Raw genomic sequence first — 16543 nt, 5'->3', positions numbered from 1 at the left:
ATTCCACCTTGTTGAATGGCCTCTGAAAATCTAAATATACTGGTTCCACTTTAGCTATCAGAGAAATGGTATTCTGATTGCATTCTTAATTAAGCCAAGAATCCAATGTGCTTTAATAGGCTTCTCAATCTGTTCTGCCATATTCAAGGATTTATGTACACTGAGTCTCTGTTTCTGCACCCATTTTAAAGTTGCATAATTTAGTATATATTGCCTCTCAATCTTCCAACCAAAATATATCACTTTACATTTGTCCGTTACATTTTATTTGCCATTTTTCTACCCATTTCACCAGTATGTCCATTTTGCCAAATGTGTCATGATCCTTATTATTTGCTAAATTTCCAGGTTCCATCTTATCTGCAGGCTTTGAAATTATGTCTTGTATACCCAGGTTCATGCAATTAATGCAAGTGGTAGCCCTGACACCAACTCCCAGGGAATATATATGCTTTCCTCCATTCTGAAAAACAATTGATCACCAATATGCTTCTTTCTGTACCTTGGCCAATTTAAAATCCACACCACCATCCTTTAATCTCATGGGTTTTAATTATGCTTACAAATCTATTACACAGTTCACTGTCAAACACCTTTTGAAAGTCCACTTAATCTTCTCCATTATTTTGAAGTTCGAAGAATGCAATTAAGTCAAACATGATTTGCCTTTAATAAATCCATACTGACTTGTCTAATTAACCTGCATTAATTTTGATGTGTTCATAAATTACAAAGGGACATAATAAAGCAAGTTGTCGAAAACTAAGAGTTCAATGATGGAAATTGTGAAGTCATCCACTTGGACACAACATGGACAGATCAGTATTTTCCAACTGGTGAAGCACTGGACCTTTTGAAAGTATATACATTGGTTATGGAGGGAGTGCTGCATAGCTGCACTAGACCAATACTAAGTTTGGAGGATTAAATGGAGGACAAGTCACATAGGCTAGGCTTGTATTTACTAGAGTATAGATTAAAGATGTCGGAGGTATTTACAATGATTAAAGGAGGATTGATTTTCCCTGGTGGGCAGGGAAGTCCCAAGCAAGGAAGCATAACCTTAAAATTAGAGCTAGATCATTTATGGGTGATTCAAAGAAACAAGGCAGTAAAAGGGAGGGGAAATCTAGAAGTCACCCCAAAAAGTTCAGCAGTTAGAATCAGGAGCAAAACAAAATTTGCACAACTAAATGGATACATTTTTGTTCCGTAAAGGTATGAAAGATATGGAGTCAAGATACAGAACAGCATTACCCGAGCAGCAGAGCAGACGGCTCTCATCCAGATTCTACAAGTGGCACCTTTCTGTCTTGTGTTATTTAAGAAAATAAAACACTTCTGTTCTGTGCAAAAGAACCTACTGTTTCTTCTACGAATCTCTGAAGGAAGCTCAGCCAATATTGTTTGGTAATGTGATTTCAATCTGTCCCTACCAGTTTTGCACTCTGTTGCCCTGCAAAGTTTGTATCTTTTGTATTTGTCCTCGTTGTATTTTGCTAAAATCGTCATCTTTCAAGAGGAAGTGTGCTTCCAAAACATGGCATCGGTATTTAAATAGGGCAATGAATAGATTTCATCTTGGCTCCTGGTTAGAATCAGAACCCAAACTCAGATGTATTTTTGTCTAATTTGAATGAGATGATTGGCACGTACAGATTAAATAGAATTTGATAATGTTATCAGTTTCGACATTTATGCAGTTTACAACATTTGTTGTAGTTTCTCTTTTGTTCCCCCCGCCCCCCCATAAAAACCATTGGCTTCCAAATTAGTGTCCGCAAATCCTTTGTTCTCCATTGGTCCATATAATTAAGACTTAAAAAAATGAATGAAAGTCTTCAATCACAAAAGTGGATAGAAATGGGAGCAGGGTTCCCCACACAGAAAAGTTTAAAACCATCTATGAGAGCTGGCCATTGATTATTTTTCCAGGTTTGCCGTCCGTTCAGCCTCTATTAATGTGTAGCAGCACGTTTTGCATCACATATTTACAGCAGTAAACGAGGTAGGAGATGGCAAGACAAGGACACACTTTTTATATTTCTAACCTTTCAATGTTGGGCATTTACTATCAGAACACATTAACGTGTTCGCAGGATATTGATCATAACTCAATATTCAATTGAATACAATTCAGCGGGGACAAGGCAATTCCAGTGATTTAAGATCCCCACAGGATGGTTGCCAGATTTAGAATCACAGAATTCCTACTGTGCAGAGGAAGGCCATTAGGTCCATCGATCCTGCACCGACAACAATCCCACCCAGGCCCTATCCCTGTGACCCCACGAATTTACCCTTGACACGAAGGGGGCAATTTAGCATGGCCAATCAACCTATCCCGCACATCTTTGGAGTGTGGGCGGAAACCGGAATGCCCCGGAGGAAACCCACGCAGACACGGATTTGCTGAGAAAATGTAGCATTTGCTCCTTCTCACTGGCTTTTCCCCCAATACACATATTTTCGAGGGTAACTGGCCAAGTCCAATACAAATTATAATGTCCAGTGTGATCCATTCAACACGGCAGAAATTTAGCGGCAGCTGTTTCTTTTTGTTTTTGAAAAAAAACACATTAAAAAATTACAATACAGCCACAGGCACAAAATCGATGCAGAAATGTTGCAGCACAAGGGCAAGCGTAATCCAACTAACGGCGTCAAACCCAGTACTGAAGAGCGACTGTAACCGGACACCAGAAATTGCACACATGGGAAATGTTACTTTTCCCACCCAGCGTCATGACCGCCTGATAATAGAAAGCTGCAGTGTCTGCAAACACGAGGTAAATTAATCATCCACTTTATTGCGACCTTTTTGCAGTTTAATTCCATACAGGTATTAACCGAGAATAAATTGACAGTTTTGCACCTTTGATATACCTTTATGGGACCCCACCATGACTGACAGTCAGTGAAGCAAGTCCCATTCACACTTATAAAATAAATTAGCTCACATCCACGTTTGCACAATATACTGGGGATTATAAATAAAATGGCTGGTGCCGAGTTAATGCATTAGAAAACTCCAGGTTACCATTTATACATCGCCACATGGTGGCGACAGCCACGAGAATTAGCGTGCGTTATCGACATTTCAGTTCTTGCTCAGCAGTCAATTGGAGATCGTGTTTCTCTGTCGTTACAAATATCCAAAGAAATAAAACTGAAATGTTAGCATCTTTTAAATGACAAGAAAACAGCAGTCAGATTACTTTGTTGCATCTAATCCCTTTTCACATTAACTCTGAGCAGCCTTGCCAACGAGGAAACAAAGTTCCGCAAAGCAATCGATTTAATAACCACATCAAAGCCACCCTTGCCATGGGTACGAACTTTTAAAAAATATAGGCAACCACGGAGAGCCAGTTGTAGTCACGAAGTAAATTGCACCCAGTGTGGGAGGGGGCACAAATTGCCAAATCAAATCCATTAAACATGCAGTCGTCCCCAAGTCTTTCGTTAACTGCACAGACCACCATGACCAAAGCAAAAAATGGAGTGTATGGAATTTATTTTCAGAGTTTTGAGAGAACAAGAGATTCGTGTAATCCGCATCCCGATTAGATACCAAAACAACACCACACAATCTCTGCCTCATCAAGTAACCATTTCAGCAGATACATTTAACATTCTGGGATCCAATGCATGTTCATTTAAATAAAAGTATTTAAACTATTTACAATACTGTCAAATTGCCAAACCTAACTCCCCAGGGAAATAAGATAGGACATTATCCCATTCGGTGGACTGGCTTCAGGAGAGGACAGGTCGGAGACCCACAACAGGCCAGCTCAGCATTAAGACTTCAGTTAAAACATCCATTTGTTTTTGACCATCAGTTTTCACCGATCTTTGCTCTGCTCACAGGTAAATGGTTCAGTCTTTGAAAAGACAACTAAACAAAGCACATTGGCCAAGAGTGACATTGTTACAAAGTTTAATTTAGTGTTTCACCAGAACCAACCACACTGGATAAAGGCTTTGACTGTGAAAACTGTCACCCAATTGCCAATTTTTAAGATCTAAATTTTAATGAAGACAGATCACTTGGGTACACTAATAGTTAGAAGATTAAAGGAGGAAGTACTTTGCTCTCCTGGATTGTCAAAACATCCATGCTTGGAAAAGCCAGCTGTCCTATTCACAGGTATTGACCATAAAAGCCGCAGTGGGTCTTTTCTCCAGTTATACTCCATTCAATTCAAGCATCCAATGCAAATACAGTACTTCCACAACAGAATGGGTAAATTATAGATTTATTAATTCTAGCTACCATTTACACTTTATACAAGGAACAGGCTTAATGGGTAATTTCACGTTCTTAAAATTCAGTGGTTGTCAAGATGAGGGATTTATAAGTTAAACTTTTTTTTTCATTTTGGCACCAGCATAGGCATTATTCCTTGGGCAACTGCAGAACGACTCAGATGCAGAGTAAAGCTCTTTCTGCTGAGCCAGAGCAATTCTTCCTTTACTTACAAAGTTCCCCTACTGCAGCATCAGTGCCAACTTTACTTATTTTAAAACCACCATATTATGGCCTGAGATAATAAATTTGAAGCAGAATGTATGGGTGGTAGGACAGCATTTAAAACTGACTACACCAGTCAGTCCTACACTAATGTATATCGTCATTAAAATGTAGTTGAGAGAAAGGAGTTCTTTAGCTATTTGAAATTGGGAGTATAACGAGCAATAACTGGCTTCAGGGATTGTTCTCTACAGAACACTTACTCCTTTCTAGCTATAGCTTTAGACAGGTTTTTTGAGTATGTACAAAAATAGAACCTTCATTCCCAGAACTTCACCCAGTCACTGAAATTGTCTTCCGATGACCACATGCTGATAAAAATCTAAAGCAGTTGAGACATTCCCACAAAAAAAATTAAGATGGATATAAATCAGAGGCTTGGTTACCAAGCTGCTGCAATAAACCAACTAAACAGCATCTCAAAATTAGTGGATATGAAGCCTGATGGGAGGTTAGTTATTAAACTGATTTGCTAAAGAATTTGAGAAAATATATAAAATTCAAACAGTAAGGTGCAGGGCACTTTAAAAAAACAAATATATGCAATAATTTTTAAAGTTAATAACAGCAGTTTTTTGTCAATATTTCCAACTCCATGACTCTAAGTCAGGGTGTTACTGATGACAACATATTCTACACCATGGTCAGATTCCAGCATGGGCAACATAGAAGCCCCCTCATTTTAACACTGATACACCCCAGGTAATGCAATTACAAGCAATCAAGTGCCTGCTTTACAAACTGAGCTATTGTGTGTGCTAAACTGATATGGGGCAAAAGACAGCAAGTAAATAACATTTCTGTGCCAAGTATCACCACTTGTGGACGGAATAAAAGTGCTGTGACAGGAACATCCTGCTTGCGAGACCAAGGCTCAAAGCTCAGACGTCCGTGGTGTTGCCTGGTTCTGGATCTTCTCATGTGAAGTTGCTGCTGGTTAATGGATAATCTATTAGAACACACGTTAAAAACTATTGTTATCCATAAATAACATCTCCTGTCAATCAGGATCGTTGAGGTATGTTTTGTTTAAAACTGAATTGCAAAAGGATTCCAAGGATTGCAATTGATATTAAATGCCAAATTTACGGAATAGAAGCACCAAAGTTATCAATTGTTCATGGTCACAGGATCATTTAATCCCATATATTTCTATTCTGTTCAACTTTAAGGCAGATTCCATCTAGCTTCTTTCTGGGGCCACATGGCAAAGAAATGAAGCCCAACAATTCAGAAAAAATCAAGGTGTTCTAGATTATATCACGGTTGTGCCGAATTTGATCTTGTGGGAATAATGGTTAAGCAATCAGATAAATTATCTAGTTTCCAATTTATAAATGTAATCCAATTGTTCAGAAAAGAGCAGCACCCTACACAACTTCTATGATAACTTATGCCCAAATACAACACTGGCAGTATTGAGATATTAAATACAGCCCAATGAAACAATGATTCTGCACAGGTCACAATAATCCAGCCCTTTAGCAGCATCAGTTTACAGAGGATAAAGACAATCGAGGTTTACGTTCATAACTTTCAGTGCAGAATGAATTGACCATGCCAAACAGTCCAAACTGTTTCAGCGATTGCTATGTGATTACAGCAGTTTAATCAGATTCAAATTGTTTACATCAAAGACCTGTAGAAACCCAAAATGGCCAGTGATCCCATCTACCAAATAACATGAACACTCAAGTAAATAAACCACTTATTTAACCCATTCTACAATTATTAACAGCTACCACATGCATTTCAAAAGACACTTTGTTCTCTTTCAGAAATGCTGCAGAGTTCATCTCCCCCAGGGAGGTGAAGGCTCTTGATGTATAAGGCAAGCCACTTGCATAGTAGTCAACATCACGGTGGGTTTCTGCACCAGTTGGGAGTCCTCAATGTTTTTCTGTCTGATGGTACTGTTCTGTACAACACCAATGCTCAGGGCTTGACTATATGTACATGTAAAAAGCCCTTTGCACCCTAGCAAAAATAGGGTTAAAAGGTAATTGCTGTAGGTACAGGCAGGTTGAGTCACATGTATCCATTCATCAGCTCACAGAACTATCGCCTTCACCATCTCGCTCAAACTCATCAGTGATTTCATCTGTGTTCCCTGAGTCACTGCTTGCTGCAGAACTGAATGATGGAGATTTCCTGTTGGGTAGATAGAGAAAAGGAAGTCTCAAATTAATCATTAAAAGTTAACTGGACACAAAATCATTCTCTGAGATCATAGAATCTCAGAGCAGGAGAAGGCCATTCAACTGATATTGGTTCTTTGAAAAAGCTATCAAATTATTCCTACTCTGCAGTTCTTTCCCCATATCCCGATAATTTTTCTCCCTTCAAATATTAATTCAATTCCCTTTTGAAAGTTACTACTGAAATTTGCTTCCACCACCCTTTCGGGCAGTGCATTCCAGAGCCATAATAGAATGACATGCGTGGTTACTTGCATGCACAATTTGGCCAACAGGTTGAACTGATTGAGAGATGCCATGAATTGCAAATCTCCAGAACTTGCTTGGCAAATTACATTGCTCTGCCATTTACTTCCCACAAACAGCATCATGCCCTCACTCCCCCCATTATTTTTGTTAACTTATAGGATCTGCACAGGAAGTTGTGTTTAGTACATTCTCCTTTGTCTCTTTTCATCCTCAATCCGATCTTTCTTTTCCTTTCTATTCTTTTTCCATGATTGGACTAATTAACTCTTTTTTGCCTCAACCGTTCCTCAGTTTCTTTCTCAATTCTTAAATTTCACTGGTGAAGGATTTAGAAAGTCGGTCCTATTCACTGATGTCCCAGATGCCTCATGCCCTCGCCATGCTGTTATCAGCTTGCGCATAGCAAAATTATGGTACAAGGCTTGTGAGCCGAAGGGCGCAAAAGAAAAACTGAGCTCGTTGCCAGACACCTCACTCCAACTATTGCAAACTTGGGTGGGCAATGTTAGAGAAACCATCCAACTCCTGCTGAAACATTCCCACCACTGACCTCCGCATTAAAACATCACGATGTCAGATCTAAAAACAGCTAGATCAGATTAATGTTGAGTTGAATACTGTGCACAAGTAAATGTGTAGCAATTTCCTTTCCTTAGTAAGGTTGGAGAGATTTTTAAAAGTCCGAGAAGTTTATCATGGGCTCTCTTACCTGCCTCCTGACTGTTTAATGAGCCGACGACAGGTTTCCATTTGCACATCGAGGCCACGCTTCATGCTGCACATTTCCATGTATTCATGGAGGTGGCGGTTCATATCGCTTTTGGCACTGGTTAACTCCAGCTAAACCAAAAGAAGATATAGTTACAGTGAAGCACGATCAGTGGGTTGAGGGGTGGAAGAGGAGGCAACTCATACATTGAGTGAGAAAAAAAAATAGGCAGTGGTGAAGTGGATGCAAAGCACGAGATTGTTTTAAAATTAACATTTATGAGGCACTGTGTAATGTATACTGAAATAAATCTCACCTCTATTTGGTCAATGGTTTCCTGATACTCCTTTTCCCTAGTTTTGAAGAGTGATTCCGTTTCTTTGATCACAGTTTCCAATGTTTCATCCTTTGAGTAAAACATTAATACATTTTTAACTCTTCAATATCTATAAATAAGAATAATCCCCTCTGTTTGAGACCAGACTAGATGAACATTAATAAGTGACCCTTCACAAAGTTCGAGATCAGCATGAGCAACAGAAAAGCAAAGCTTCCATTATCGAATCACTTCTGCAAAGAAAACACCTCTTTCAGGCTGACAGATATGATTGCAGTTATTGCCACTGATTGTGTACATTCTTTGTACACAACTGAGATTTAGCACCAAGACCTCAGGTGAATGAACACCTTTGGGATCAAAATGATTCCCCTCTCCATCTATAACCTGCCTCTAATTCTGCCGCCAAATTTGTCCAGAGATACCGGGACCATTGAAGAGGGGAGAGGGCACATCCTGTATTATGGCCGACACTAAGGCAGCAAGCACCACTGAAGATGGAATTACATTACCCATAACTGGCAGTGTTACACCACTCAGATATAGATTTCATGGGAGTACAGGCTAGTACTTACTGTAGTCTCCACATAATGTGCCATCCAGGTAGCCTGGAGGAGGAGGGAAAAGAAAAATCAGAAGCTGGGTAAATAGAGGCCAGGTTATTCAGCCCACTCTAACGGTCGCGAACACACTACCTCTGACAGATAGGAATAACAGCTTATTCACTACCTTATCAGCTGAGAAATGGTTAACAGCAACATTGCAGATAATGCAAGGAGTCAAAAAACAAAATTACACGACTTGCTCACATGCAAATACTGCATCTGGGGTTAGAGTGGTCACTTCAAGATGCAAGGAAAAGGAGGGCAGTACTGGACTCTCTCTGCTTTATGTATTTTAGAGGGGCAAACTACTTATTTACTTTAAATTTACCAATGATTCCAATGAGATCTTAAGCATGAGGAAATATTACCCTAGTTCAATCAGAATCTCTGGGGCAGACATTCATTCTATACAAAGGCTTCACTAATGAATAACAGCCAAATGTAGTGTGGAACTATAGCCTAGTCAGAGCTTTTTGAGACATCTCTTAAAATTCAGAGTATGGTAGGCTCCACACTTAGTCTGCCAGTATACACAGAATTATTCACTTGTAAATAGGAGTACCTCTGCTGGAGGTTCCACGATGGCCGTGTACTCAGCAAAATCTTCCCAAAGCAGTAGGGTCTCTTCATTTTCTTCCCAGCTCAAACTGTCACAGTCGTCCTCAAAGTCAAATGTCTCTCGCCTGGGAAGAAACACAAATGATAAATTCCAGATATACAATGGGTAATGCAGGTTTGTGTTCCAAATGGTTTCTTCGCTCCCGAAGTCATCAAGGAATCAACAAGAGCAGGGAATAATATACAAAGTAGAAGACAACATTTGGTACTATATATAACTCCAACAATCAGGGTGAACAAGAGGAAGAGAATTTTTAAAAAAGCTAAATTTTAAACATGCTGATCAAGTGCAAAAAGACTGCTTTTTAGAAATGGCAAAAAGGGTACTAGAAAAGACGTGGAATAGAATGAAAGGATTGTTTCTGGTTTTGATTAATTTATCCCTTAAAAACATTAGGGTAGAATAAAATAATAAGACCATTTTAGCTGTGAATGTTGTGAAAGACATGGGAGAGAAAGAAGAAAATTCCTAAATTTGAATGTGTAGGAAATGGACAGGAAGAAGGAACAAAAAATTATAAATATACTCAGGAATGCCAGGAAGCAATGAGCTATGCAGGAAGGGATTTGGAGGAAAATAATGCTGGAAACAAAGTAGAAATGTAAAACAACGATCAATGTCAGCAGTAAACAAAAGCTGCAGAGGGAAGCTAGCCCACAAAAAAGGACAATGGATGGTTTTTAAAGTTGGAGAAATTGAACTGTTTAACCATTATTTTTCAACATGGTTCACAAAAGAAATGGGGTGAGAAATACCAGAACTGGAGGCACAGTTTAAACATAAATCTAGAGTGAAATGTTTTGAAATCACAAGGAAACATATCGAGAGGGTTCTTGAAACTCAAAAGCAGTTAAAGCTCCTAGCTTTGATAATTTTCAGTCCAGGATTTTGAAGGAATTGACAGATGACTGAGCCCTATTGCAGATATTTTTCAGGGACTCTGGCCAAATCCCAAAGGTTTGAAAAACTAAGTGTGTGACTCTCATCTTCAATGTACTGAGGGATGTTGCATCAGTTTTTCATAATGCATCCATTCTTAGCTCTTGGGCGTGGTTGGCAAAGCTTGCATTTGTAAGCCAGATCAGATGCAAGGTCAGGTTTCCTTTACTGAAACACTATGTGAACCAGATGATAAGCTGACAGCTTCATTATCACATTTAACAATACCAGCTTTGTATTTCCATATTTTTAAAAACCAAATTAAAATGATCATGTTGTTACAGTAGATTATTAGTCCAGTAACAACCACTGTATGATGCTCTTCCACTGTTTGGAAGTGATTGAAAGGGATGGATTCAAAAAAAGAACTAGAGTAGACATTTCAGTTCTGGGGAAAGGATGGGGTCAAAAGCTAGATCCCAAGAGGTTAAAATGAGAATTAGGAGGCTTATGACAATTGTAAAGGTACGTAATACAGTAGAGAACCAAGCAGAATACAGAGATTCATGAGAACGGTTCCAGGGGTGAGGAACTTCAGTTTATAAAAAATAGATTGGAAAAATCAGTACTGTCTTCCTTTGGAAAAAAAGGAGGTTGAGGAGATTTGATCGAGATATTCAAAATCAGGAGCGATCAGGACCTAGTAGATAGGGAGAAATAGTTCTCATTTGTGAAATAATGGAGAATGCGCGGGCACAGGTTTAAATTCATAATAGTGGTGGTGACGGGAAGAAAAACATTTCATGTAGCAAAGTGATTAACTTCACTGCCTGAATGTGGGTGAAGGCAGGTTGAATTTAAGCATTTAAAAAAGAATATAGTAATGGAAGATGATGAGAGCAATGGCATCAAGTGAAGTTTTCATTTGGAGAGCTGATGCAGACACGATGGGCCAAATGGCCTCCTTCTGCACTGTAATAATATGATTCCGAGCAGAGAGATCTAAAAGAATGAACTGTGAGGGCGGCCAAAGGTGAATAGATTAGTAGCCAACATAAAATTTGAACCTAAAAGTCTTTTAGAAACACCAATATTAAAAAGGGTAGTCAAAGAAAGGGTAGGGCTGCTTAAGTGCCAAAAGTGAGATATTCTTGTGTAAGTGGAGACATGATTGAGGTACTAAACTTTGCATTTGTTTTCAGTAAGAATATACCGCCAAAGCAGTAAATGAAGGAGTAATATAAAAACAGAGAGAGAGAAATATTTAAAAGGTCGTCAATCCTCAAAGTAGAAAAGTCAACTAGCTTAAATAGGATGTATCCTCGGCTACTGAGGCACGAAAGGGTGAACATTATGGAGATTCTGGCCATAATCTTTTGTATATATGGGGATGCTACTAGAGGATTGGAAGAGTGCAACCCAGTGGTTGGTGTTGGAACCCTTGCTCTTTTTGATACATTTTGATATCCTGGCCTTGGGTATGTTTGATGATCAAAACTTGAAAATGAGGATGTTAACAGACTTCAGGGAGACAGACTAATAAAATGGACAGACACTTGGCATTTAACATAGAAGTGTGAAGGGATGTATTTTAGTAGAATGAATGGTGTGTTATAGATCACTCAGGCAGTTTGAGTTCCTGCAGCAAGATGCACTTTTACATGCATGCTGTACTCTGCAGCTATGGATAGCGATGGTAGAGGCTCCAAATTTCTTTCCATCATATGGCTGACCAGGAGTCTCTCCTGCTCTTACCACCTGCCATGTGTGTGTTGGAAAGATTTGCAGATTGGAAACATGTTTGGCCGCATTATGAACCCACCTTCCTGGGTGATCAAGTCCTGGGATGGGACTTGAACCCAGAGCATCTGGTTCAGAAGCAGAAATGCTACCCACTGCGCCACAAGATCACCCTTAGGATGAATGAGGAAAGGCAATTTAAACTAAGTGTACAATTTTATAGGGGATGCAAGAGCAGGGACATCAGTGGGTGTATGCACACAAATCTTGATGCTGGCAGGACAGGTTGAGAATGTTATATTTTTTAAAAAAGCATACAGGATACTTGGCTTTAACAGTGGCACGCATTACAAAAGCAAGGAAGCTTTCAAACACTAGTCATATCCATAGATCTCTGAAGGTTGCCACTCAAGTGGATAGAGCCGTGAAGAAGGCCTATAGTGTGTTGGCGTTCATTAACAGGGGGTTTGAGTTTAAGAGCCGTGGGGTTATACTGCAACTGTACAGGACCTTGGTGAGACCACATTTGGAATATTGTGTGCAGTTCTGGTCACCTCACTACAAGAAGGATGTGGAGACACTGGAAAGAGTGCAAAGGAGATTTACCAGGATGCTGCCTGGTTTGGAGGGTAGGTCTTATGAGGAAAGGTTGAGGGAACTTGGGCTTTTCTCTTTGGAGCGGAGGAGGTTGAGAGGAGACTTGATAGAGGTTTATAAGATGATGAGGGGGATAGATAGAGTGAACGTTCAAAGACTATTTCCTCGGTTGAATGGAGTGGTAACTAGGGGGCATAACTATAGGGTTCATGGTGGGAGATATAGGAAGGATGTCCGAGGTAGGTTTTGTACTCAGAGAGTGGTTGGGGTGTGGAATGGACTGCCTGCAGGGATAGTGGAGTCAGAAACTTTAGGAACATTTAAGAAGCTATTGGATAGGCACATGGAGTACTTCGGGATGATAGGGAGGAAATAGCTTGATCTGGGTTTCAGACAAAGCTCAGCACAACGTTGTGGGCCGAAGGGCCTGTTCTGTGCTGTACTGTTCTATGGTGGAAGATATAGGAAGGATATCAGAGGTAGGTTCTTTACGCAGAGAGTGGTTGGGGTGTGGAATGGACTGCCTGCAGTGATAGTGGAGTCAGACACTTTAGGAACATTTAAGCGGTTATTGGATATGCACATGGAGCACACCAGGATGATAGAGAGTGGGATAGCTTGATCATGGTTTCAGATAAAGCTCGGCACAACATCGTGGGCCGAAGGGCCTGTTCTGTGCTGTACTGTTCTATGTCTATGTCTACTAGTTATAACCTAGCTGAAATCTTGCATCCCAAACTGGGCACCATACTTTAGTAAAGATGTCAAGGCTTTGAGAGAATGCAGAGGAGGTTTACTAGAATGGTAGAAGGGATGCAGGGCTTTAGTCAAATGGGAAGACTAAATAAGCTGAGATGTTGTGCTCAGCACAGAGAAGACTGAGGAGTGATTTAATAGAGGTATTTAAAATCATGAAGGGTTTTGATAGAGCATAAAAAAATAAACCTTTGTGAAAGGTTGTAGGGCACAGATTTAAAATTATTTTCCACAGCTGGGCACTTGCCTCACTCATTTGTACTTTTGCCCCCAATATAGAATTTAGTGAGTAGAAAATTACATATATATCTTCCCATCTATGAAAGCACAGTACAAAAATACACCCACATCTCCATGCTGCAGCACTAGTCACATTTAGTAAAGCATCTCGAAGAGTGTAGCATCAATGATGCATTCCTGAATTGAGAATAACCATTATCCTCCTGCGCATCCTGCCCACAAAGCAATCCAAAATTAAATACATTATGGAACTAAATTAATTGAACTCATAAGGCTTTAAAATAACCACAAAGGATGTTCCTCCTCACCATCTTCCCCATGCTAATAACCAAAGATCAATAGGAAAACCACTTTGGTTTAGTCATAAAAGATAAACTACTTTTTTTTAATACAATGTAACCCGAGGAATATTTTACTTACAGTTGATTGAGCATTCGCTTCATTTCATCAGTTATATTGAGGGATGTGCTGACATCATCATCAGAGTGCCGTGTGGTATCCCCATCAGTTTCTGAGCTCTCATCATCACATGCTGGCTTCTTCTCTTTCTTTTTGCTGACAGTTGCCACCTTAAGGTAAAGAGCAGGATGAAGTTAAAAGAGCAGGATCGCAAAAGGTAGTGACTCCTATCGAGTATAAGAGCAGCAAAATAAAGTAGGTTAACATATGGCTGCAGAAACGATGCATGGGGGAGGGCTTCTGATATCTGGGGCATTAGGACCAGCTCTGGGCAGGATCTGTCAAGATGGGCAAGTTGTACCTCAACGGGACTGGGCTGGAACTAATGACATTGTGGAAAATTAAATAATGCTTTGGAGGAGGGTTTAATCTAATTTCAATATTTGACTTTTTTTTAAAAAAAGGACACAAGGAAAAGACAGATTGGTAGAATTATGAGACAGCTGAGGCAAGAACCATTGTAGTCGACTCAGATGTGAGAAAACCTGGCTCTAAACCAGAAACAACAGGTAATTAAATCAGTTTTCATTTAATATTTTAAAACTGTAAACAAAATTGGAATCATTCTATTTTTCATTTAAGCGCATCTGAGAAAGGCATATCTACTGATTAAATTGCCAACTAATTCTCTCAGAAATTCTATAGAACAGATAGAATTTAAATTTACAATGATATGATTTGTAAAACAGGTGACCAGTTCTTAAGCCTCAGCAAACATTGCTCTGCAGATCCTTTCCTGTAATAAATGATTGCCAAGCAGACAGGCCATGTGAAACAGGAAACTCAGTCTGAGGAGAGCTATTCATTAAATATATTACATCTGAAATCACTCCATGGCAGGGATTGTGTTAACCTACTAATCACCAATATCAAAGGGCTTTACTCCCACGAATATAAACTGAATTTCAATTGCTGTTTTCTTTCACCTGGAACATTTTGCTCATATCCTCCGAGTTTCGCTGCTGTGCCACATCACAGAGTTTGGCAGTGATGTCAATCCTCCGGCAGATATCCATATCCACTTTCATCGCCTTCTCTTGAATCTTGGTATCCAAGTCAGACATTTGCTGCAACGGCACAGAAGGTAATTCTATCATAGGTTTTATGAACTATGCTTTTGGATCGGGTGATGTAAAGTGAAACTCTCATAACTTTGATTAATTCCTGCAGTCAAAGGCAAATCAATGCAAACAAAACTCGCACAAGACAACAGCAAACATTTTTTTTTAAATTGCGCATTTCACAAGGGTATAACAATTACACAAACACTGGCAGCTTTGTTTTTGCTGTTCACTGTATGCATTTTTGATTTTAAAGTAACAAACGTGGTCAGAACCATTTTGTTTCTCCCCAACATAAACCACACTAACAATTGTGCCTCAGAAGTCAAATAGAAGAGTCAACAATTCCATTTATATAGGCGCAAAATGCACTATCAATTCTATTTAATTTTAAAATGTTTATTTTCCAAATATCAAGAGGCAGATTTAATAATTACCCCAACAGACGATCATGTCAACAGACGATCATGTCAACAGACAGCAGAATGTATTACATACAGCCAATCTCAATTACTCATGTTCCCATTATCTGTTCTCACTTGTTGAGAGTTTTCATGGGACCTGGAGAAACAGCAGTGCTTTACAAAGCAACATCACCTGCTTTCAGTTGTTAGTGACATTTTTAGTAGTGTACACAGACTAGCACAAGTAAAACAACAGTATTAAAGGGCTCCGACACAGAAAAAATGTCTACACTCACCAAGATTAAAATAGATGACCTGCTGTGAGAGCCCTAATGCTGTGGTTAGTAGCTGGTACAATAACAATCCAATGTTACATTATGTATATGGCCTGTTCATCAGCATTTCAAACATTGCACATGTTTAAAATATTTGCTGTATCAGCTTACCAATTTGCTTCCAGATATTGAGGGGCACGCACATTAATCTCTTAGGGCAAATATATCAGTGTAGCAACCCTTTAACAAACGATCTAGTTCTTCGACTACAGTTCATTAGTGATATTAAATGAAGCACAGTTTTACAAGTCTTAGCGCTTATCTCATCAAAACTCAGGTTAGCAAGTTCACTTGAGTCAATGATAGTTTAAAAAAGGGTAATGGCAACGTTTTCTTTTGCCCCATATTTCCCTTTACCTTGTGTTATTTTTTCATTAATCTAATGTTTGCTTTAACTTCTCAAATTTGAGAACAGTCTTTAACACGCTAATACTGGAGACAGAATATATTTATTGATCAGAGTTAAATATTTCCCATGCTGGTCTTTATTTTTCCACCCAATTAATTTTGATAGGTCGTTTTACATCCCATTGAAAATAGCCAATTTCAAGCCAAGCTCTTCCTTTTCTTTAAATATTTTCAATAACCAGTTCAGTTATGGTCACTATTTACCAAGTGTTCTCTTACCTTTCTTGCTTTGTTACCCAGAACCATATCATTGCTTCTTTCCTCGTTAGAGCAATACTGAATAACAAAACAGTCCTGCACGTGTCTTATTTACCCCTCCTGTGTTGACCAAAAAAATTCTTATTCCACTCCACATTTGGATATTTGAAATCCCCTATATTTATACTGTAAGCCTCAAAATTATCTACAAA

General features: G+C 39.2%; 1 protein-coding gene across 4 annotated transcripts in view; it reads right to left on the bottom strand.

Annotated features, from left to right (window-relative positions):
* Positions 1-2791: 2791 nt before the first annotated feature.
* The window catches only part of LOC144509904 (intermediate filament family orphan 2-like), a 53384-nt gene continuing 39632 nt past the window's right edge, over positions 2792-16543 (bottom strand). For 2 of the 4 annotated variants that reach the window (XM_078238879.1, XM_078238880.1), the window contains exons 4-10: positions 14852-14992; positions 13887-14035; positions 9198-9318; positions 8606-8638; positions 8010-8099; positions 7694-7824; positions 2792-6688 (exon numbers count right to left, since the gene is read on the bottom strand). In XM_078238879.1, coding sequence (XP_078095005.1) covers positions 6583-6688; positions 7694-7824; positions 8010-8099; positions 8606-8638; positions 9198-9318; positions 13887-14035; positions 14852-14992 — 771 coding nt within the window. In that variant the 3' untranslated portion in view covers positions 2792-6582. The remainder of the gene's footprint in view (positions 6689-7693; positions 7825-8009; positions 8100-8605; positions 8639-9197; positions 9319-13886; positions 14036-14851; positions 14993-16543) is intronic. The other 2 variants (XM_078238882.1, XM_078238881.1) reach the window with 1 other exon arrangement.

The sequence above is a fragment of the Mustelus asterias genome, chromosome 22 (assembly GCF_964213995.1).
Source record: "Mustelus asterias chromosome 22, sMusAst1.hap1.1, whole genome shotgun sequence".
Classification (NCBI taxonomy): domain Eukaryota; kingdom Metazoa; phylum Chordata; class Chondrichthyes; order Carcharhiniformes; family Triakidae; genus Mustelus; species Mustelus asterias.
This window is presented reverse-complemented; position numbering and strand designations above follow the sequence as displayed.